Consider the following 22,697-nt stretch of genomic DNA (forward strand, 5'->3'; position numbering starts at 1 on the left):
TGGCTGTTACAGCAGTGGGGGAACCAAGGTGGACCACACACTGACAAGGTAAGGCTCTGCTGACGTTTGCTTCTGGCTGGCGCTTGCAGAGTGTATTTTTTGTTACTAACAGAAACTTTATAGCAAATTATTGGGTTGTTTTTCCCGTCTCATTCCTGACGAGAACCATAAATGTTCTCATAAATGTGTGTCTATGTGTGACCTCTGCTAGACCATTCGAATACATCCAGAGTAACATACAATTATCTCATTTGACACAGTGTTACACATTCAGTGCACTCATACCCTACCTGCCACTAAATTTTCTGTGGATCACATTGCGTGAATTATTGTTGGCATTGGTTTGCTGATCTTGATGAGAATAAGTCACTGAACTGTTGACAATAGCTATTTTCTCTACCAACCTATTCTTAATTAACCTCTCTCCCATGATACTATGATCTAGTCCTGAGGACACCACCCATGAATGTATGTTCTGAGGCTTTTCAGTATTTATGTCTGATCTACCATATAATGGTGTGTGTGTGTGTGTGTGTGTGTGTGTGTTGAGGGAACTCACCGCATTTGAGAGACAGTGGCCTCATCAGGTTGAGTACTCGTGGGCCGCGCAGCAGCAGGTGTCTGGCGAGGTGCGCTGGCAGAGGTGGCGGCAGCGGCGGAGGTGGTGGTGGTTCTGGTTGTGGTACTCAGCTCCGTAACGGCTGGTGTGCTGCACATACAGAGAGAGGCAGGGTGTGAGCTGGCTGGCGTTTCCTCGTGGGGATGTGGGGGTGCCTCCCTATGGCCAGCACTGCTGAGGGACCATCCACACACTGGCAACTAATGGACGACATGTGCCAAATATGGGGATAGGGCTCCCGTTAATACAAATGAATGACCAGTAAGCTAGTAACTATCAACTGCACCTCCCGAGCTTCCCACGGCAGTCACTGAACACCATACAACAGGTAGTTCAAAACAAAGTACAGCCAGAAGGTACATACAATGCCCAACATTTGCAAAAACTCCATTACAGAATTACTGGAGAAGTCAGCTCAGGTACTATCACCATCAAATCTATACAAACGGCCTGAATTCCACTCCACCTAATTTGTATGTACCCACATAATGTTACAGTCTTACAGTCCCTCCGATCTCTTTTCAGTACGGGCATTTCACTCTACAAAATGGTTACTACAAGACAATACTTGAAGAAATTGATCTGTAATACCGAGTCCACAATCAGACTAATGTCACGATAATGTAAATATCACGAAACCTGGTATAATCAGGTGACAGTCTTCAACACTTGTAAACTCAAGTTTATTGCAATAAATGACATTCCAGAAACTTAAGTTTCAACTTGAAATTACATGACTAAGACATTTGTATTACAATTAAGCAACTATTGTCTCTTAAGTAAGTATGAAAGATCTTAAATATCATTTTGGCCACACGGAAGCATGTGTGTGCAAATGTTGAAATGACATAGCATAAAGTTTTGTGTTAGATGATTCAAACCCAGCAAACAATAGAATTGTTAACCAAGGGCAATAATACATTACATATCCAAATATAGCAGGATGAAAATCTGAAATGTTGAGAAAGTATTTTGTACCTTTACTGGGATTTGAATCCAGCACCTATCATTGTTTTCTAACCACAAATACACATTAAACATCTGCTTAGTTTAGCTGTAGCGAGATGTGCACATGTCTGAAACGGAAATAACTTTACGGAAAGTTCTGTGTGGAGTGGGAATCTAAGCCTGCATGCTTCATCATTGTTGACTGCACACAAGAAAATGTTTATTATCGAATTCCTTTTTGCCAGTTGCTACGAGTGACATGTCTTAACTTGAAATGATGGCTTGAAAAGTTTTGTGTGACAGTTGAAATCAACACCACCCGTCATTGTTGACAAGACACATAGAGGCGATAAAAATCAAAATTACTTTTCACCTTTGGTTTTATGAGCACATATTACTATTTCAAATGACACAATGAAATTATTTGCAGACAACCACGAATACAACGGATGCTTACTACTATGGACATATCCCTGGGAACAATTTCTTAGCACAAAAGGCCTTTGTCACACCAGATGCATACTGTTACATTCTGAGGACTCATTAGCCTCTGATTGTACATTTTATTCTAAGGACCAAACATTTTCTTTTTTGACGTTAACGCCCAATGGCTCAAATGTCCACCCAACCATCCTGGTTTACATTTTCCTTTTTTTTTTTTCTTAAACTGATCAATGCAAATGCTGTGACCTTTCCCTTGAAATGCCACTATCGATTTACTTTCCCACATTTGAGTGCTGTAGATTCTGCTTTGTCTCTTATGGTCTTGCGCTCGATAGGACATTTAACACTAAATTACTTCTTTCTTTATTCCGCAATATTTGCTATTGAATTAAAGTGTTGTATGATGGTTAACTGGTCACATTTCATGACGTCTGCCAGTAATCATTTGGGCCATACTAGTAAACCACCACATCAAGACAAACCAACTCAAAATGAGAAAATTATTTTCTGATTTGATTTGTTCAGCGAACTTACCACATACACGCACAAAATACTTTGTGCACCAATTTCAAAGGCTTCAACAACAATCTTCATGACCGTCAAGAGTACAACATTCAGTAAGTCACTCCAAGAATAATTTATAACTTCCAATAAAAAATTATGGCTGATAACTAAACTTATTGCAACCTGTATGAGAACATGTAAAACAAAATCTCTATGATCTTATGCATGAATCTACTTGTTTCAGTAAAATTATGGGTGGCCCTTTTAGGCAATATGCATCAATGTAGTACGCTACATAGAAAAAATTATGGACTTTCTTACGCAATTGCACAATACTTTTTTTAGGCCGCCTTTTACCACCTGGAATTTATCTGGAGGGATTATCTGTGCTACGTAAGCTACGTTTACTGAAGACAAGTCTCGTCTTTGCAATGACCGGTGGTGTTAATAGTAACAGAAGAAACTACAATAATGAATGACCTCTTCAAAAAAACATTACATTGCATAAACAAAGCTGCTTAGTACCACCTCAAAGTAAAAAATAAATTTCTTCAGAAATTATAACAAAAGGAATCCACTTCGAGAACAACAATGGACCCATTCTCAGAACAACAGTGACTGCCTATGATTGATTTCCTTATAAATCAAATACATCGCTTCTCTTAGTAAAATTATATGCCCCTAGCACAAAAATAAAGAACTAGAAAATAATTAACTTTCCTTGACACAATACCACACTACTGCAGTTATTAATACAACAAAGGTACCAGGAGAACGTTCTGAAAGTTTGATTGATACTTGTCACCAAGTTTTTTTGTATGATCTAGTATTGGTGAAACCTAAACTCTTAGAAGATCACAGCTGCTCAGGTGGGAGAAACATTTCCTGCAAAAATTTCCATAGGCTACAATAATTCCAGTAAGGCAGGTGACAATTATGTGATTTTATTTCATCGATTACAAAATCAAGTCGAAAGTACACATTAGGTAGGTAAGGCCACTAGTGAAAGTTGATTATGGGTTAACAAGGAAAAGAATGTTTTGTAAAGGCTGTAATTAACCTCCAGGGAAAGGGAACGCTCATCCAGTGAGGAGCATCCTCCGTTAACAACAAAACAATGGCACTGGACTGAAAGGCGTTCATGAACCCACTGAAGTAGTGAATAAGGATTTGGAAATTAAGGAACTGAGTGCCGAGATTGAATTTTTAAACAACCGAATGCATGAAACAAGCGGCACTAAGAAAATGTGATGCAGCCTTACGAAGTGAAACGAGCGATCTCTGACGTGTTCTTTCGTTGAAGCGGGCAGAAAAGTCATCTGACGCGAAAGAAAAAGTCAAATTGCACAAAAGTATAAATAGTGTATTGTCAAAGTGTTTTACACCAGCGCAAATAACATCTCCATTAAATGAAAATGAAAGGGTAAAGTGGAATTCAGAGGACATTGCCCATGCATTTACTTTCAGAGCTCTGTCACCTAAAGCATACACTTATTTGCTAAAGCGAAAAATTCCTTTGCCGTGCAGGGCAACCCTTCAGAAATGGACGAAGGAATTTAAATGCAGACTTGGTATTCTTGAAGATATCCTGTGTTTACTGAAAACCAAGTCACACACTTTTACTACTCAGGAGAGACTAGCCGTTCTGAAATTTCACGTAATCAATGTTGATGGCCGCATATGTTACGGTTCGTCTGAAGACATAGTAGTCGGACCACATTCCAATGTACAAGTTTGCACGATACGTGGGTTGTGTAAGCAGTGGAAACAACCAGTTTACTATGATTTTGACACTGTGATGACCAGTAATTTGCTTCAGAACATCATTAATGCAGTTGAGGAATCTGGAATCGGTGTTGTTGCTGTGACGTGTGATATGGGCGGAAAAAATATAAAAGTTTGGAAGGAACTGTCTGTCGATACAGAGAGAATTTATTTCGTAAATCAAGCAGATGACACCAAGAATGTATGGGTTTTCTTCGATGTACCACACCTGTTAAAGTTATTACGGAACCGTTTCTTGGATACAGGCATTACACTACCTGATGGATCCAAAATATCTAAGGCAGCTATACAGGAACTTTTAAAGCACCAGAAGAGTGACTTAACGATAACACACCACATTACTGGTGCGCACTTAAACGTAACTGGACGAGCATGACAGAATGTACTAATCATGACACCTGGTGACCTCCATCATCCATCAGTTGCAGGAGTTTGTTTACGAGTGACGAGCCATACAGTGCTGTACGCATCTCCACTCAGCCACACCCATAGCATTTCTCACTTATCGAGAGCAGCTGAGTGCGTTTGCTGGCGTAGATGGAATTACCATTGTGGATGATGTTTTTTACCCATGGTTTGCAGACACCACCACCAGAGGTTCTCATGTACATCCTCTGCAGTAAGATAAACACATCCACCGATTCGATTTCCCTTTTGCTACTCTTCCCACAAGTCCCCTGGGATAAACTCTTGTGCAAGTGTAGATGAGAAGCTGAGTGGAGGTGTGCTCAAGCAGCCTACTGCTCAAGGAGACTGCCTGCAATAAGCAGCAAATCTGGGTTCCTCTTCCAGTGCGGCACAGATTTTCAACAGTCACTACAGATGTAACTGACCAGAGAACCATTTAAGGAATATTCGAATGACATTTTAAGACATACCCAAAACAAGCTGTATCCTCATTCCGGTACTAAATATTAACTTTGTCATTATTACTTGTATTTCTGTTTACCTTTTTTTCGCCATTTCTTCCTGAGTGTCTTCAATAACTTATATCTACAACCATTCACATAAGTTATGTTGAGTGGAATTGTGTGAAAAATCCCGTTTCCACACCCATTTAATTCAGAATCAATTTGTAAGACACACAATCACTAGAAACAAAATCTAGAATCAACACATGAATATATAAAGAATCTTTGGGAATGGGTATGATTTGTATGCGACACTTCCTACATAACTACAGTTGAGTGACTCTGAACTGAACGTAATTCTCACGGCAAATACAGAGAATGAGAAATCTTCTGCATATGTGCTCAATCTACAAAATATCATAGCCAAAAAAGTGAGAAAGGAGTAACGTTTATTGGCAGCTGTAACCTCTATCCAAAAACTGAAGGAATCTGTATTTTATTTTATTTACTATATTGGCTGGTTAATGCCAAAATAAGCAGTACTGTGAGGGTAAGACCTCGGCACGTGTGGTAACACAACTCACCGGAAGCGCGAGACGGCTGCGTCATCAGGTGGAGGGGTGTGTCGGGCAGACATGGGAGGCGCAGCTGCAGCAGGAGTTCGGCTGTGGCCGCTGCGGGGTTGACGGTCAGAGTTGGGGATGGACCCGCCCCCTGCGGCGGTCGGCGAGCTGCACAGAGAAACACTGTGTGGGTGGGCGTGTTCACACAGGGGCTCACTGCAGGCGGTACAGCTGAGGGACTGTCCACTGGGGCAACAGAACACTCAGTGCCAACAACACCAGCCTGTCAATGTGACTGTGCCACCAATTAACTGGTCTTTTTCTGCACTACTTCTGCTATATTCCCCACTGGCGTAGCTTAAGATGCAAAACAAATTGTTCAAAATGAAGCACAAACCAAATCCCAAACTTAAGGGCAAACAATTTTGCTGCCCTGACAGAACAACTATCAGACAGAATTTAGAAGCAGTTAAAGTCAACTGGCTGCTACTTTTGGTTGTGAGGTAATCTGAAAACTGATATATGGATGCTGAATTATATCACTGGAGGAAGAGAGAGAGAGAGAGAGAGAGAGAGAGAGAGAGAGAGAGAGAGAGAGACAGTGATAGGGAAACAAACTGATAAGTTGGGGCATCAACTTACTGTTGGATATGCAGGGGTTGTTTGATGTGGAGCCTGAGGGAATGAAGAAGATGGACAAGAATTACAAGAGCTATGCTATAAAATTTATGGAGAGTATATTCAAAATTTGCATTTCAGTAAAGCAAATAGGACTATATGTATCTAACGTCTTCATAATTCGATTCCTTGAAAAGATAGCAGTGGTGATGTGTTTCTTAAACAATTTTCTTGTTGAGCAGTTTGCAGTACAGACCACCATTAAAAGAAAAAAATGGGTTAGACCGTGTATGGACAATGGTTCCAACTTGTGAAGTAACCTGTAGTCTATTGAATATGGATTTAAAAAAAGTTGAAAAGGAAACGAAATAGACTTATATGGAGTAAATGTATCTAAGAGACAGAGGCAACAACATTGTGGGAGATATGTCTTACACCTGTAGGTGGACAGACAATATGATCTGCTGTATCCCAGTTGCAGGAAACCTGATGGCATTCCCTGGACGACCTTTGGTAACGCCACGGAGAACTTCAAACAAGGCAGGAGGGCAGAGATTGCCTGTCTGTTTAGTGAAAGGGAATGCACGGAAAATATTCAGGGCGATAGCTGAACAGAGACGAGAAGGAAATGTGATTGTAAGACACAGCATTGTGTGTGACAATGTTATTGTGCTGGCTGGATTATTCTCTTCTTGTTTCCCCCCAGTGTGCACTAGCCCCAGTGCTCATAGCTCCTGCTTTACTGGATCTCAGGGAGTCATACCCTGCTCTTTGGGGCCTGTCACCTAGGGGTATCATCTTTTTTAGTAATCAGGGAAGTCCTCAGTCCCAGGTTCGAACCTCTCCATCACTTAAATTTTGAATAAGAATAATCAGCATTGGTGTCTGAAGACATCCAGCATAAGGTGTCACCCTCTTTCAGCCAACAGTCTTTCCAGAGAGGGCGGAGGGGCCGACTGATGTTCAGGGCACTCTCTTTCCCTTGAGGTCGGAAACTGGTCCTAAATGAGGAAGAATTGGCAATGATCAACAATGTGAGGATACAGAAGGCAATGTAAACCACTGCATAAAGATACATAACGTGCATCAACATGACATGTGGCATGTGATTCAAAAAGAGCCATAACGGCCTCTCTATTGGCAAAAGGCTAGTCCCCCATTCAAACTAGCAGGCGAGGTGGCCCAAGAGGGAGGTGACCACGAAAAAAAGGTTGAGTAACCAACGAAAGGATAACATTCTATGATTCGGGAGCTGGAAAGTGAGGAGTTCGAATGTGGTTGGGAAGCCCTAAAATAAGAAACGGATTTCTGGTCACATGAGAATAGGGTAGTAGCAACAGCAGTAGGATTCAGTATCAATAGAAAGGCAGGGCAGAAAGTGAGTATAGATATGTTCTCGTGAGAATCAAAAGCAAACCAACAACATGCATAGTTCAGGTATACATGATGACGTCGCAAGTTGAAGGTGAAGAGAGAGAAAAAGTGAGGATATTGAACAGGTAATTCAGTACTATGTAACAGTCATGGAGGGACTGAAATGTAATCGTAGAGGAAGGAGTAAAAGAAAGGGTTACATGAGAATATGTACTTGATATAAGGAATAGGAGAGAAGAAAGGCTAGTTAAGTTCTACAGTAAATTTATCCTCTTAATAGCTGGTATAGTCTGTTCAAAAATCACTAGACGAGGGGGTATACTTGGAGAAGAATCAAAATATGGGAGGTTTAAAGTCACACCATATTATTGTCAGGCGAACATTTTGAAATCAGATACTGGGCTGTAAAGCATACCCAGGAGTAGATATAGACTCTTAACAATTTAGCAGTGATTAAGAGTAGGCTGAATTTTACGAGACTTGTCAGGAGCAATCGATGTACAAGGAAGTGGAATACAGTAGTACTAAGGAAAGAAGAGATGAGATTTATGTTCTCTGAGGCTACAGATACTGCAATAATAAGCAGCTCAATAGGTAGTTCAGTTGAAGAGGAATGGATATCTTTAACAACGACAGTAACAGAAGTTGGAAAGAAAAACGTAGGTACAAAGAAGCTAACTGCGAAGAAACCATGGAAAATATAAGAAATCCTTCAGTTGATCAATCAAAGAAAGAAGTTCAAAAATATTCAGGAAAATTCAGTAAGAGAGAAATATGTCACTTAGGAATGAAATGAATAGGAAGTGCAGAGAAGCTGAGGCGAACTGGCTGCACGAAAAATGTGAAGAAATCAAAGAAGAAATAGTTCTTGGGACGACTGACGCAGCATATAGAAAAGTCAAAGCAATCTGCCACGGAATTAAAAGCAAGCGTGGTAACATTAAGAGCACAATGGGAATTCCAGTGTTAAATACAGAGGCGAGATCGGATAGTTGTAAAGAGTACACTGAAGGCCTCTCTGATTGCAACAACTTGTCCGATGGCGTGACAGAAGAACAAACAGGAGTCGGTATGGAAAATATTGGTGAGTAGAATCAGAAATTTAAAAGTGCTTTCGAAAATTTAAGATCAAAGAAGGCATAAGGTATAGACAACATTCAATCAGAAGTTCTAAAATCACTGGGGGAGGTTGCAAAATGTCTATTCTCACTGGTGTGTAGAATGTATGAGTCTGGCAATATACAATCTGACTTTGAGAGAAATATAATCATCACGATTTGGGAGACTGCAAGAGCAGAGAAGTGTGAGAATTATCGCACAATCAGCTTAACAGCTGAAGCATCCACGTTTCTGACAAAAATAATACACAGGAGAATGGAAAAGAAAATTGAAGTTCCGTGATGTTCATAGGATTTGTGGTCCTGGAGAAAGCGTTCAACAATATCAAGTGGTGCAAGATGTTAGAAATTCTGACAAAAATACATGTAAGCTATAGGAAAAGTCGAGTAATTTGCAATATGTACAAGAGGCAAAAGGTAAAGTAAGAGTGGAAGACCAAGAATGAAGTATTCAGATTAAAAAGGATGTCAGACAGGGATGTAATCCTTCGCCCCTACTGTTCAATCTATACATCGAAGAAGCGATGACGGAAATAATGGAAAGATTGTAGAGTGGAATTAAAATTTATGGTGAAATGATGTAAGATTTGCTGATGACTGATTCCCTCAGTGACAGTGAAGAAGAATTACAGGGTTTGCTGAATGGAATGAACAGTCTAATTAGTACAGAATATGGAATCAGAGTAAATCAGAGAAAGGCGAAATTGATAAGAAGCAGAAGAAGTGAAAACAGCGAGAGACTTAGCATCGTGACCGACGATCAGAAAGTAGATGACATTAAGGTGTTATGTTATGTAGGCAGCGAACAAACCAAGGCAGCGAACAAACCAAGGCAGCGAACAAACCAAGGACGACGTCAAATTCACACTAGCACTGCCAAAAAGGGAATCATGCTTACCTGGCTTCTGCTGGTGGCTCACCGAGCATACTGCAGACTTCAATGACTTCTTGCGGGTACTCGAGCAGAGCGTCCGCCCAGCCCCGCGTGGCAATCACCTGCAGGTGGTCCTTTATGAAGGCGACGGCAGCCCTGGTGGCGTCCGGGCACGAGTGCCTCACTGCCGTGACGGCCGTCGCCGCTGCGGTCTCGACGGCCAACTGCGAGATCAGCTGCCGCTCGCAGGCAGCCTTCAGGGCCGACAAGCCGTATTTCTCTGCCGCTGCCAGCAACTGGTGGGCCGTGTCGGGCAGCTGGGGGGCCTGCAGGGTATACGTGTAGGCCACCAGGAGCCTCAGCACAGGGCCCTCCACGTCGTCGACGCTCACCTGGCCGCAGCTGGCCTCCAGCATGTCGTGCGCGAACATCGCTGCGAACACGGGGCTCGCGGCTGCCAACACGGCCCTGTGAGCCGCCACCCTCGTCTCGCCCGCCACCAGCGTCACCAGGCCGTCTTCACCCCCGTCTACCAGGGCGGCCAGGGCCTCGGTTGTGGTGTTCTGAACCTCCGTAACTGCCGACATGGTGGGTGGTCCTGAAACACAGTGCCACTGAGCAGCCCTCACACTGCACCCTCAACACTTGTACGAGGCGCATGCAGACCTGTACGAAATGAAACAACAGCTGGTGAGTGTTGTCCACCCTGAATCAATTGCAACGTCACCAGTTTCATTAAAATGACAAGGGTCCGTACTGCTTTGTGACCACCTAAGGTTTATAACTACCAGCGTGGTGCTATGATAGACTGCTTTCACCTTCTAAAAATGTTATCGTTCTCAGTCAAAAGATGGTTTATATATGTCATAGCAAAATAATGGCAAAGCAACAAACTTCTTTCAGCACTAAAGTTACAGGACTTATATTTAAATCCAAGCTCGTGGCACCTCTGAGAAATATTTTCTTCCTCCTTATCTCAGGTTCCTCAGATCCGTGACACCTCATCAGAAGCAATGCACATGTAATGCAGAAATCGGTTTCCTCGGTCAATGTCTCACGGTAGGCACGATTAAACGTGACCGGCCACCGTGGCCGAGTGGTTCTAGGCGATTCAATCCGGAACTGCGTGCCTGCTACGGTCGCAGGTTAGATTCCTGCCTCGGGAATCGATGTGTGTGATGTCCTTACGTTAGTTAGGTTTAAGTAGTTCTAGGTTCTATTGGACTGATGACCTCCGATGTTAAGTCCCATAGTGCTCAGAGCCATTTGAACCGTTTTGAACCACTGTAAGTCTAAATTCATTGGTATCTTTAACTCTCCTTTGAACAGATCGATATCTGCGTCTTCTTTCTTCAGAAAAAGATGCAGCGCCCACCTCCGTGGTAAAGAATGCTGCATAATACAATCTTAAATCATGTCGCCATTTTATCCGAATGTTGCAAGCTATGGTGTACCAAGGTATTTCCAGGTTGAGCAGTTTAGGAATGAAACTCGTTGTCTCCATTTCCAGAACATGTGTTGTGGAACTTTCGCACAAATATATATTTGTATCTCCTTTTGGCGTGGACGTGTTTGTATAGCATCTTTGCCCCACGGAACGTACGAATACTTATTACATGACAGATACGTCATGGCTAAACCAAACTAAGCTCTATCACAGCTCCGACATCACTCTTTACTCTCCTGGTCGTATGTGGGGGCAAACGACGGAGTCAGTGAAATAGTTCCACATACTACAGTGTAAACCGGTTTCCGAAATTCACACAAGTGGGTTTCGCGAGCACGGCGTCCACTTTTTTCGAAACGTGCCGAATCAGCATCTCCATTCCACCAGCGTAAGAGCTCTGCCGGATCGTTATGGTGCTAGCAGAGTGCCTAAGAATTCGTCCGAAGGCTTCTGTCACGCCAGGTCGACGTGGATCGAGACGCCGAGGCAGTGCTGTACAGAGCGTAGCGCCGGAGGTCAGCGCAGGGTCGCAGGCCAACACGTACACTACAGGCTTCTGGAAGCCACCCGACCAACCCAAGTCTTCCTTCCCCATCCCTCATTAGTTAGTTGTACATTTGCTTCCGTTTTACATCGCTTTGTGTTTTCGCCTCCCCATTCCATGTATGCACTCAATGTTATAGGCTCAAAACTTTGGACACTGGCGTTGTAATCGCATAATGAACGACTTTTTACTGTTGTTTACAGGTATTGTTACCGTATTTTCCTACATCCAAATGGTGCTGCATGTAATTAAACATAGCGGTAAAAGCTGTAAAGCCGTTTACATTTCTGTACAGTCTTTGAGCATCGACATGTTCCTCGTCTAAGAAACAGACGTCATTGTCTTATAAATCTTTAATGTATCCGGAGATCAGTGGTGTAGTATTCTACTTTTTTGAGACACTCACAATGCGACTAGTTTACACTGAGCTTTCGCAGATTCTTTCACTCAAACGGTTTTCTAGGTAATCACAAATTTGCCAAGATACTGAGCGGGATCGCGTGTGAATTATTAGTAGACAGAGAGCCATGGTCCCGATCACCTTCAGCATATTTTGGAGACAATCTTCGTGCGTGTCTGCGCCATGTAACCGGCAGAGAAACGTGTGTGAAATGCAAGTAGTGGACTGGATATGCAGGGCGCGGCGGTGAGACACTCTGGGCTCTCATTCGGGAGGACAGTGGTTCGACCACACACCGTGCAGTGGTCTGCAGCAGGTCTGCAGACTAAGGGCGAATGAGTGGATGTGGCTGCTTGTCATTTGTGTCTTCTGCACCGGTTTTGTTTGCTGCCCACCCACACAAGTTTTTCTTCATAGAGTCTCTCTCAATAGGAGTGCCGTGCTGGTGCCCTAGAAGAGGCATGACCTTTAAGGTAGCCCTACCAGTCTTCGTTACCGAATGTTCCAATTTGCAACAGATATTTAGCTGTCTGTGTGTCATTTCCCAGAAAAACCATGAGGAAGTGGTTTCATTTCGTCCATCATTAAAGTTGTTTACAAGCTTTCCAATGAGTACGACGTGCATTAAACTACTTTTCAATATTTATATGATTTCCAATGGTGGTGATGTTTTCTTCTACAGTGTAATTTCCGTGTGTGGGTCACAAAAGTCAAACGATTTCACGGTGCCATCAATTTGGAATATTTACAGTCGCCTCATCAGTATGAATTGCAGACTTCTCTATTCTTTTTCCATCCAAATTAGAAATTAATCAGCAAAAGCATTCTACGCCCTCTCGAAGTTTTTTTTTTAATGAGTAAACATTTGCCTGAGCTTTTGATATTAATAGATCACTTTCTTCCACCCCTCAGAGGCGTTTTCGATGTGATGGGGCCTTCCACTGTAATTCCACATCTCTGATGGCATCTGGTCTGTATCAACCAACTGGTCCAGAAATAAATAATCGACGAAACTAGTTTTTCAGACAGTATTTTCTGAATAGACAGCCAACAATGATCCAATATTTCTAAGACAATATATCGTACTCCGGATAGATTGTTAGATAACAATGTCTTTCTACGTTTTTCTTAAGAGGGGACTTCTTTCCACGTCGTTGATTAAAATGCAAATTGCAACTCGTAATCTCTGCTTCAGGAAAAAAATTTCCAGCTGATTGGAATGGACATTCGCAATTACCAGAGTCATTATGAGAGAAGCAGGGTTCCATCCGAGCACATTTTTATTTGTTAAGTAATAGTAAATATTAGGACTATATAGTGTGTGTCAAATAGTGAGATGCATTCTGACTCCTAACATGTGCACAATTGTCTTTCATGATTCTAACGAACTGTTAACAGTGGTTAAATTGCGCTCTGTGCAAAATTCTGCCAGGCAGCTTCCCCTTTCATTCCCTTACTTCAGTTCTTTTCTCCTCCAACTTACTTCCGCCTCGTATTGTGCCTATCGATTTCGAGTGACTCATTACTAGTTTTCATCTCGTTTAATGATCTGCCCAATTTCTTTTCTCTCAAAAAGCATTTCCTTAATCTCTTCGTCATTTTCGGAACTAGTTGACGTGCAAGCCAGTACTTCTGTAACTGGTTTGGCTGTGTGTCTGTCCTGGCTGTGGTAACAGCTTCACTGTGCGATTGATAGCAGCTCAGATATCAATAAGATGTTACTGTTTTCGGCCGAGAACGATATTAAACAAATTTCCAGTGACCTCAGGGAGAAATCTAAGCAGGAGCTATTCTGAAAGACACGCATTTCTTGCTACCAGATGCTGAGAAGAAGACAGGCATTGTGAAGAATCTAGCGACACCAAGATCAAGGACCCAGATTAAAATACGTAAGCATAATCATCATCCAACTGAGCTAATTATAAAACTACGGGGGCATTCGATCTGCAACGCTACACTTTTTTCTCGGCCAATTTCTGTGGGAAAAATGCGAAATTTGTGAGACATCGTGGAATATTCCCACTTCAGCCCCTACAGCTTCATGGAATTCCAACAGCTGACAGCACCGTATGTAGCCTCCAAAATGGCGTCCGTAAAGGAGTTGCGACCGAAGCAGAGAGCTGTCACCGAGTTTCTTTCGGATGAAAACCGTAGCATCGGAGATCTTCATACCCGCTTGCAGAACGTCTGAGGAGATTTGGCAGTGAACAGAAGCACCGCGAGTCGTAGTGCGATGTGTCTGTCATCGTCAGAGGAGCTTACTGGTGATCAACGCCCGGCCTAGCAGCGTCATCGTCGCAGCAAGGTTGTGCATATCTGGCCGACCTCCACGTGTCGGTCAGCTGCAGACGGCTGTGACTGCTGCGATGTGGGAACGTGCTCTCATTCAAGGTGACCGATGGATCACTCACAGCTGAACAACCCGCATCTCGCACCTTCCGACTTCCGTCTGTTTGGTCCAACGAAGGATGCACTCCACGGCAAGCAGTACACGGATGACAGCAGGTCACTGATGCAGCAAGACGTGAGTGGCTGATCAACTGTTAACTCACTCGGTCAGTTTTATCAGTTTAACGAAACAACCAGATCAAACTGGCCATGTCAGCTATATGAACACTTTTTCAACCACTCTCTGGGTTTGCAATGTAGCTAATTATTACGAATTGTCATCTTACATCGAAAGCGTAGCTTACCACGGAGCTGGGAGGAGAGCAGAATTTTGGTTCTCACGCTGGCCCAGCTGATTTCAAGTGAATAACTTCAGTACTTTCGGAGATATAAATTCTTACGCAAGGGACGACTGTGATGGATTCATCTATAGCATCAATTGAAACTACAACCAGAAGTACAGGTCCATAAGATCTAATTGTCTGGAATTTCCTTTCGTTTCATTACCACAGATTTCTGACTAAATAGAAAGTACTTTGGAAAATTATTATTTCATTGTGTTATGGTTATCGAAGTGTTTTGCAGGGTCTGACGAGATACGTTGAAATTTTATGGAAATTAAGTAAATGTATGTGTGAGAACATTTCTTGTACAATAGTGGAATTTGTGACGTATGTCCGACTTTGTTTGGTTTTGTAAAAGGCAGCCAGAAGGGGCGTTGCGTATTAAATTTGTAAGTAATTTATGTTGCGGAATGGAATCTAATTTTGTCTTCGTTTAATTTTATTTAGTTTCGGAATTACGTGATTTCTCGTCTAAATGACCTGCAGTAATCTGATTGGCTGACATTAAAAATACCTGAAGTGTACAAGTGCTCGAAATGATCTGATTGGTTGTTTAATTTATTAGCCAATAGGAGTTAAGCATATCCCGTGCGTACGAGTATGGCTTTGTGCCTCCGATCTAGGAGTCTATTAAGTCGTTCGGGAGCCATCTTCTGGTAAACGCCTAAGTTTATTCCAAAATAAAGAAATTTGCGCGTTTTATTGCTTCTCTTGTCGTTGACAAAGAGCGACTACAGTACTGAATATTTTGTGAAAGCTAGAGATTTGTGAGTGATTTATTTTAGGAGATATTCGCATGTGAACATTTTATTTCGTACGCAAACACTGCGCGGCGTGTTTCGTGCTGATTACGAGACATTATATGCATTATAGGAATGTTTCTATACTGCGTCTGGGTGAGTGATTTCACTGACTTTTGTTTTCAAGGTTTATTGGAATGCCGCAATTGTTACATCAGTCCAGAATTTTGCCATTCTGCATGCTTTTCGAGGAGCTAAGGACTGCACTGAGTGCAGGTTATTTCTGGAGGAGACAATATTCCATAAAAGCACATTTAGAAAGTCTGTAGAACCAACGTCAAATCCTGACTGTGCGAATACATCAGAACTCCATTCTTATTGCTCTCGCACAGATCACGAAGACTGATTACTGCACACACACAGAGGCACTTTAATGATTCTTCACACACCCCTGAACGTGAATGGACCATGAAAAAGTCCTATAGTTCAATTCTTTTATCTTGGCGGCTCGCGCATGCCCGCCCAGACACGGGAGATTGCTGCGTTGCCAGTTGCACACGACGCACGCGCTAAGAGAAGCAGCGCCATAGTACAGTACGCAAGCTTACGTTTAGGGGGGAGCGCGCAGTTTATGAAGTAAAGCCACCACGGCCGCATTAACCCTTTCGCCACTACAGACACGTGCTCCCTGCATTCCGCGCTATGGGCGATTTTGTCATCACTGCACTGCTCGCCTGTGCAGACACATGGTGTTTCGACTGCTTTGACACACTTATTAGATTTCACAAAAACTATTTGGCCCAAAAATTAGATTTTGACATCTTCTTGACTGATACCTTCCCCCCATAAATGACAATTTTGTTTCGATGTTCAACCCAGTTATTGTGCAAACTCTTCAAAATTTCGTGCAATGGTTTACTACATTTAATGCTGCATAAAAACTGCGTTGGACATCGAAACAAAATTAAGTAATTTATGGGGGGAAGGTATCAGTCAAGAAGACGTGTAAAAATCTAATTTTTGGAGCAAATAGTTTTTGTGAAATAGAATGATAAGTGTGTCAAAGCAGTGGGAAGACCATGTGTCTGCACAGGCGAGCAGTGCAGTGATGACAAAATCGCGCACATCGCGGAATGCGGGGAGCACGTGTCTGCAGCAGCGAAAGGGTTAATGAAGAGACAAAGCACTATAAATTTCAATTTGAATAATGAAAATATTAAGCACCGCACAAGGTTTGAACTCGTAACCTTTCACGTAGAAACCCAACACTTTACCCGTTGCGCTAACGCAACTCATCTATGTAGAGCACGCCATGAGGAGTCTAAAGCGTCACGCAAAATACTGACAAACAATGTTGGTATGACTATGAATTATTGACGCTTCGTCGAAGTACAATTGGAAATAAACAATTACCGCTGTTCTTTATTGCGAAAAAGCGCTTCGTGAGATTGAAACAAACACGTTTCCTTGCTATCGCCTGAACTAGGAGTCTTATTGCTTGTTTGGTTTAATTAATAGAATATGAAGCAATTGGTACAAACAATGCTTTTTCCAAACTTTCTATAAAAGAAAGTCTGCTATCAAGACCTTGCTTTCGTTCAGTTACTTTATTTATGACTGAACGTTTCTAAAACTGAAGACACTCGTCCATGCTCTGCACTGCAGTCGGGATCTGGCAACGTTCTCTGTTCGTTGGCTGACTATTTTGTGACGTCAGATGCGCAGAATGAACCTAAACTCGGCCGCCAACATAAATGACGCGCACTTTAGTAAGTGATACGATGGATGTACCCACTGCCATGCACTTCAGTCGTTTCAAGGGTGTAGATAAGTGAGACTCAGTTTGGGAGGAGGAAGAATCACACTATCTTTTAAGGGACTAACTGATTGGTTTCTCCAGTAAATATAAGGGCCTTGCTGCTCTCACACGTAAACAACTCGGGTAATACATAGCGAGTCCGTAATTATGAGCAATATATCATCCATCGGCGGTAACTATAGACTTTGCATTACTATACTGAAACTTCCTGCAGAGCTGAAAGGAAACGACCATGTGCTCCCTCTGAACGTCATCACGTCACCAGCGCACACAAATGCAACTGTGAGGCTACATAAATGGACGGCTGTGTGTCTATCAAACGTCAGTTTTCGTCTTTTTTTTCCCCCTGTATGCAGACATCGTGAAGTGATTAATGGGCAGAACCACTCACAACAACAGTCAGTGCCCATCCTGACACATACGATGCATTTCATTATGCACTTAGTCGGGGATCTGCGATTGTGCAACACTATTGCATTGTAAGTAACATATGAGACACTTCGCCCGACTAAAAACCAGGACGGCCTTCCTGCTGAAAAAGACACACTTTCTCCTGTCCTCCGGCAAAGTGGCTCTGCTTCCCCACTCTAACCAGCAACCTCCGAAAACCATGCAGTCCTTAAAGGACTACTTAAAACCTGTTCGTGTCTCAAAGTCAGAACCCATATCAGTGTTGAGTGGAAAAAGCTGGTCAAGAGGTATCGATTACATTTATCAAATCACCCACCAAATGTCTGAAGTACGGCAAGCTGCAATCATTCTGGAGTGTTATACATGTGAGAAACAGATTTCCTCTGGAAAAAATTAACAGCAGCTACCGCACCTTACAAACACATTTTCTTTTGCGAACTTCCAGCATGCTGCAGTACCATAGGGCAACAACTACTATTCATCAGTACATAAAAAACCAGCCCAAGTTGCAAATTTTTACTTTTTATTCATTCGATGACCAGTTTCGGGCCGACACGCATTTTGAAATCGTCGTAACATAATCGGAAATGACATTTCCGAACGTTTCAAAAATACACTACGAACATTGACATGTTCGTAAATGCTATGATTTGAAAATGGGTCTCGGCCCGAAATTAGTCATCAAATAAATAAAATGCAAAAATTTGCTACTTGGACTGCTTTCCCATTCTACTCACTCTTTTTTGCCACAGACGTTTTGGTCATAAGTTCTCTGTATAAAATAAATGCCTCTGAAAAACCTACACGAGGCAAAATTCTAACTTCAATAAAAGTCAAAGGGAAGAATCGTTAATCTCACGAAATAATCTTGATTCAACTGACGATGTCAGTTATTTGAAGTGCGCGAGCGCGCACGCGCGCACGCACGCACGCGCGCACGCACGCACGCACGCACACCAAAAGTAGTCTAGCCTCACCTGAGTTTCGCGAGTTCTGGAACCTGTACAGAAAAAATGGAATAGACAGCAACATGAACATCATTTCCGTCCTTTTTATTGCTCACGAAAGCCACACATTGCATGATGTACCACCACACAGCGAGACATTCAGAGGTGGTGGTCCAGATTTTAATACCTCCAATCCCCAGTAGCACGTCCTCTTGCATTGATGCATGCCTGTATTCGTCGTGGCATACTATCCACAAGTTGATCAAGGCACTGTTGGTCCAGATGGTCCCACTCCTCTATGGCGATTCGGCGTAGCTCCGTCAGAGTGGTTGGGGGGTCACGTCATCCATGAACAGCCCTTTTCAATCTGTCCCAGGCATGTTTGGTAGGGTTCATGACTGGAGAACGTGCTCGCCACTAGTCGAGCGATGTCGTAATCCTGATGGAAGTCATTCACAATATCTGGACGATGGGGGCGCGAATTGTCGTCCATGAAGACGAATGCCTCGCCAATATGCTACCGATATGGTTGCACTATCGGTCGGAGGATAGCATTCACGTATCGTACAGCCGTTACGGCGCCTTCCGTGACCACCAGCGGCGTACGTCGTTCAGACTGACCTCCAAACACGTCTCAGGTGACAGTCTGATTGAAGGCATATGCGACACTCATCGGTGAAGAGAACGTGATGCCAATCCTGAGTGGTCCATTCGGCATGTTGTCGGGCCCATATGTTCCACGCTGCACGGTCTCGTGGCTGCCAAGATGGACCTCGGGATGGACGTCGGGAGTGAAGTTGCGCATCATGCAGCCTATTTTGCACAGTTTGAGTCGTAACACGACGTCCTGTGGCTGCACGAAAAGCATTATTCAACAGGGTGGCGTTGCTGTGAGAGTTATTCCGACGCGTAATCCGTAGGCAGCGGTCATCCACTGCGGCCTGAGCGAGGCATGTCAGACAGTTCCTGTCTCTCTATATCTCCTCCATGTCCGAACAACGTCGCTTTGGTTCACTCCTAGACGCCTGGACACTTCCCTTGTTGAGAGCCCTTCCCAGCACAAAGGGAAACTACATACAACACGAGCCGTGTACCTCCTTCCAGGTGGAATGGCTGGAACTGATTGGCTGTCGGACCCGCTCCGTCTACCAGGCGCTGCCCATGCATCGTTGTTTACATTTCTGGATGGGTTCGGTGACGTCTGTGATACGATATCCACAGTGAACGTCTATCTTCAGGAGTTCTGGGAACGGCTAAACTTTTGGTGTGTGCGTGTGTGTGTGTGTGTGTGTGTGTGTGTGTGTGTGTGTGTGTGGTGGGGGGGGGGGTGTTGTAGTTACACTCACCGCACGAGAGAGCTCCCATGAGAAGTGAGCCATGGTAGGACAATGAAACATTTGTGAGGACATGGGGAAGAGTAACAGTGAACAAACCATTAAAAATCGCATTTTAATTTCCACATGAGAGGGTAAACGTCGTTAATTGCGTTCAGTGTTTACATTCCACGTCACGAACTTCGGTCAGTGTGGAGACGGTGTGCATCGGAGGCAGCCTCGTCAGCTCGCCACGCCTCCCCTGGACACGCGCCGCCTCGCCTCTTCCCTGCGGCGCCACGGGCAGTGTTGACGCGGCCCGCGCCACCGGCAGAGTTGAGGCGCGCCGAGTCACAGCTTCCTGGGCGCTACGGACGTGCGTACACGCACAGCTGTCTTTCCGCCCTGTTCTTCTCGCAGCTGTTCAGTGGTCTGTCTGTGTAGTTCGAGAGTGCATGTTGCTGTGTTCGCTCTCTGCAGAATCCGACTTACATTCCTCTAATTTCGTCAGTTTTCTTGTTTTCTACGTGAGAAATTCACGTCGCCGTGGTTGCACAGATAAAGAAATCCTGGATATGCGCACTAAGAGCGACAGTGGGTGTGGATTATCTGACGTTGCTAACAGTGATGGGTCTTCAACAGAATCTCGAAGCTGTAGTCCTCAGCCATTTATGTCAGAGGGGAGAGCGAGAATTACAGTCAGCAGTTCCTCTCAATCCGAGGAATCAGAAAGCGACAGTGAAACGGTTCAGAAAAATGCGCACTTACGTGACACGTTTGACTGGAAAGAAACCGATTTCCAGCCATTAAACCATTACTTTGATGACGAGTTCAGGACACATACCAGATACTGACCCAAACATTCTTTCATTTTTTTTTATTTATGTCTCAAGAACTTTCAATTTATTGCAGACGAAACAAATTCGGTTTTACGTTTACACCAGAGAAAATACTACAGAATCTGAATTCTCCTGCGCCGGCCGGTGCTGCCGTGCGGTTCTAGGCGCTTCAGTCTGGAACCGCGTGACCGCTACGGTCGCAGGTTCGAATCCTGCCTCGGGCACGGATGTGTGTGATGTCCTTAGGTTAGTTAGGTTCAAGTAGTTCTAAGTTCTAGGGGACTGACGACCTCAGATGGTAAGTCCCATAGTGCCCAGAGCCATTTGAACCATTTTTTTGTGAATTCTCGACTGTCAAAATGGAAATGTATCGTTTTGTTGCTGTTTGCCTTCTGGTGGCGCAGGTTCAGAAGCTAAAATTAACTGCTTATTGGTCCAGAGATACACTTTTGAACACACCAGTTTTCAGCGAAATTATGTCCCGAGACCGTTTTTGTCTACTTCTGAGAATCTTACACTTCAGTGATAACTCTGCGAGTACTGTTAAGTGACAGTCTATTTAAAATTAGGGCTAGTGTTGGCAAATTTCGTAAGACATTTCGTAATTCATGTCGCCCACATCACAAGATTTGTATAGATGAAAGTCTCTTGCTGTTCGAAGGACGATTATCTTTTAAGCAAGTTATTCCAACGAAGCGAAGTAGATTCGGAATAAAGACATTCGGACTGTGTAACTGTCACAGTGGGTATATTTCAAATTTTATTGTGTATACAGACGCACCAACAGAAATTGAGTTCTACAATTTGTGGCGACGAAGTGGCAACTCTTTTGGGACCATATTTGGAACAGGGTCATATTCTGTATGTCAATGACTGGCTGGTACTGCAGCCGGACCTGTTCCTCTGGCTTCACATCATGGAACAGCCGCGTGTGGCACTACTCGTGAGAACAGGCGTAACGTGTCAAAACTGCAAACGAAATTAAAACGAGGAGAAACTGACAAGGTCCTTGCAATCAAGTGGTGCGATACGAGAGACGTGTGTACATAATGACCGGAAGTCACACAACACGAATGGTTGAAACAGAGAAGACTGACAAATACTGACGAAAAAATAGAGAAACCGCAATGTATTGTAGAGAACAATTCTAGTATGGGTGCAGCTGACCGTTGTGACATGTAACTGAGGTCAGTGGAATCAGCGCGTAATAAGTATTTTTTTTTCACATTCTGGATTTGTGCATTCTAAATGTTCATGCTCTCCACCGGTGGTAACAGGGCGAAAACTGGCACCCGCAGAGTTTCACCTTTCTCTCGTAAGGGAGATTGTAGAAAAATATGCTACAGAGCGGAGGAAAGCTGGTAGGGGAAGGTACTGCCATGACGAGAATCCTCTGCGATTCACACGGAGGCATTTCCCGGCTGCTGTGAGTGAACATTCGCAGGAAAGTACGCTAATGCGCAGATGCGTGGTTTGCACGAAACAGTAAGTGCGCCGGAAACTGGATACCGATGCAAAACTTGCGACGTTCCATTACGTGTTGCACCCTGGTTTGAGACTAATCATACAAAGAAGCATTACTCATCATTGGGAACTAACTCTGAGAAAATTTATTCACACTTCTGAATAAATCACTAAAAAAAAAGGCAAAAATGTAAGAAATATAAACCTATTTTTATCTCCGCCAAAGCCCGGTAGATGCAACAAGTGTAAAATTATTTAAACGAAGCCTGACTTCATATGTAGCAGTTTACTGGCAAATGAACGGACCCATTGGTGATTGAGATGGCGCAATATCTGTACTGTG

General features: G+C 43.4%; 1 protein-coding gene across 2 annotated transcripts in view; it reads right to left on the reverse strand.

Moving 5' to 3' along the window:
* Positions 1 to 22,697, reverse strand: part of LOC126213429 (ankyrin repeat domain-containing protein 54-like) — a 100,773-nt gene that overhangs the window by 33,859 nt on the left and 44,217 nt on the right. For both annotated transcript variants that reach the window (XM_049941175.1, XM_049941174.1), the window contains exons 2-4: positions 9,723 to 10,296; positions 5,736 to 5,882; positions 560 to 709 (exon numbers count right to left, since the gene is read on the reverse strand). In XM_049941175.1, coding sequence (XP_049797132.1) covers positions 560 to 709; positions 5,736 to 5,882; positions 9,723 to 10,285 — 860 coding nt within the window. In that variant the 5' untranslated portion in view covers positions 10,286 to 10,296. The remainder of the gene's footprint in view (positions 1 to 559; positions 710 to 5,735; positions 5,883 to 9,722; positions 10,297 to 22,697) is intronic.

Source organism: Schistocerca nitens, chromosome 11 (genome assembly GCF_023898315.1).
Source record: "Schistocerca nitens isolate TAMUIC-IGC-003100 chromosome 11, iqSchNite1.1, whole genome shotgun sequence".
Lineage (NCBI taxonomy): Eukaryota > Metazoa > Arthropoda > Insecta > Orthoptera > Acrididae > Schistocerca > Schistocerca nitens.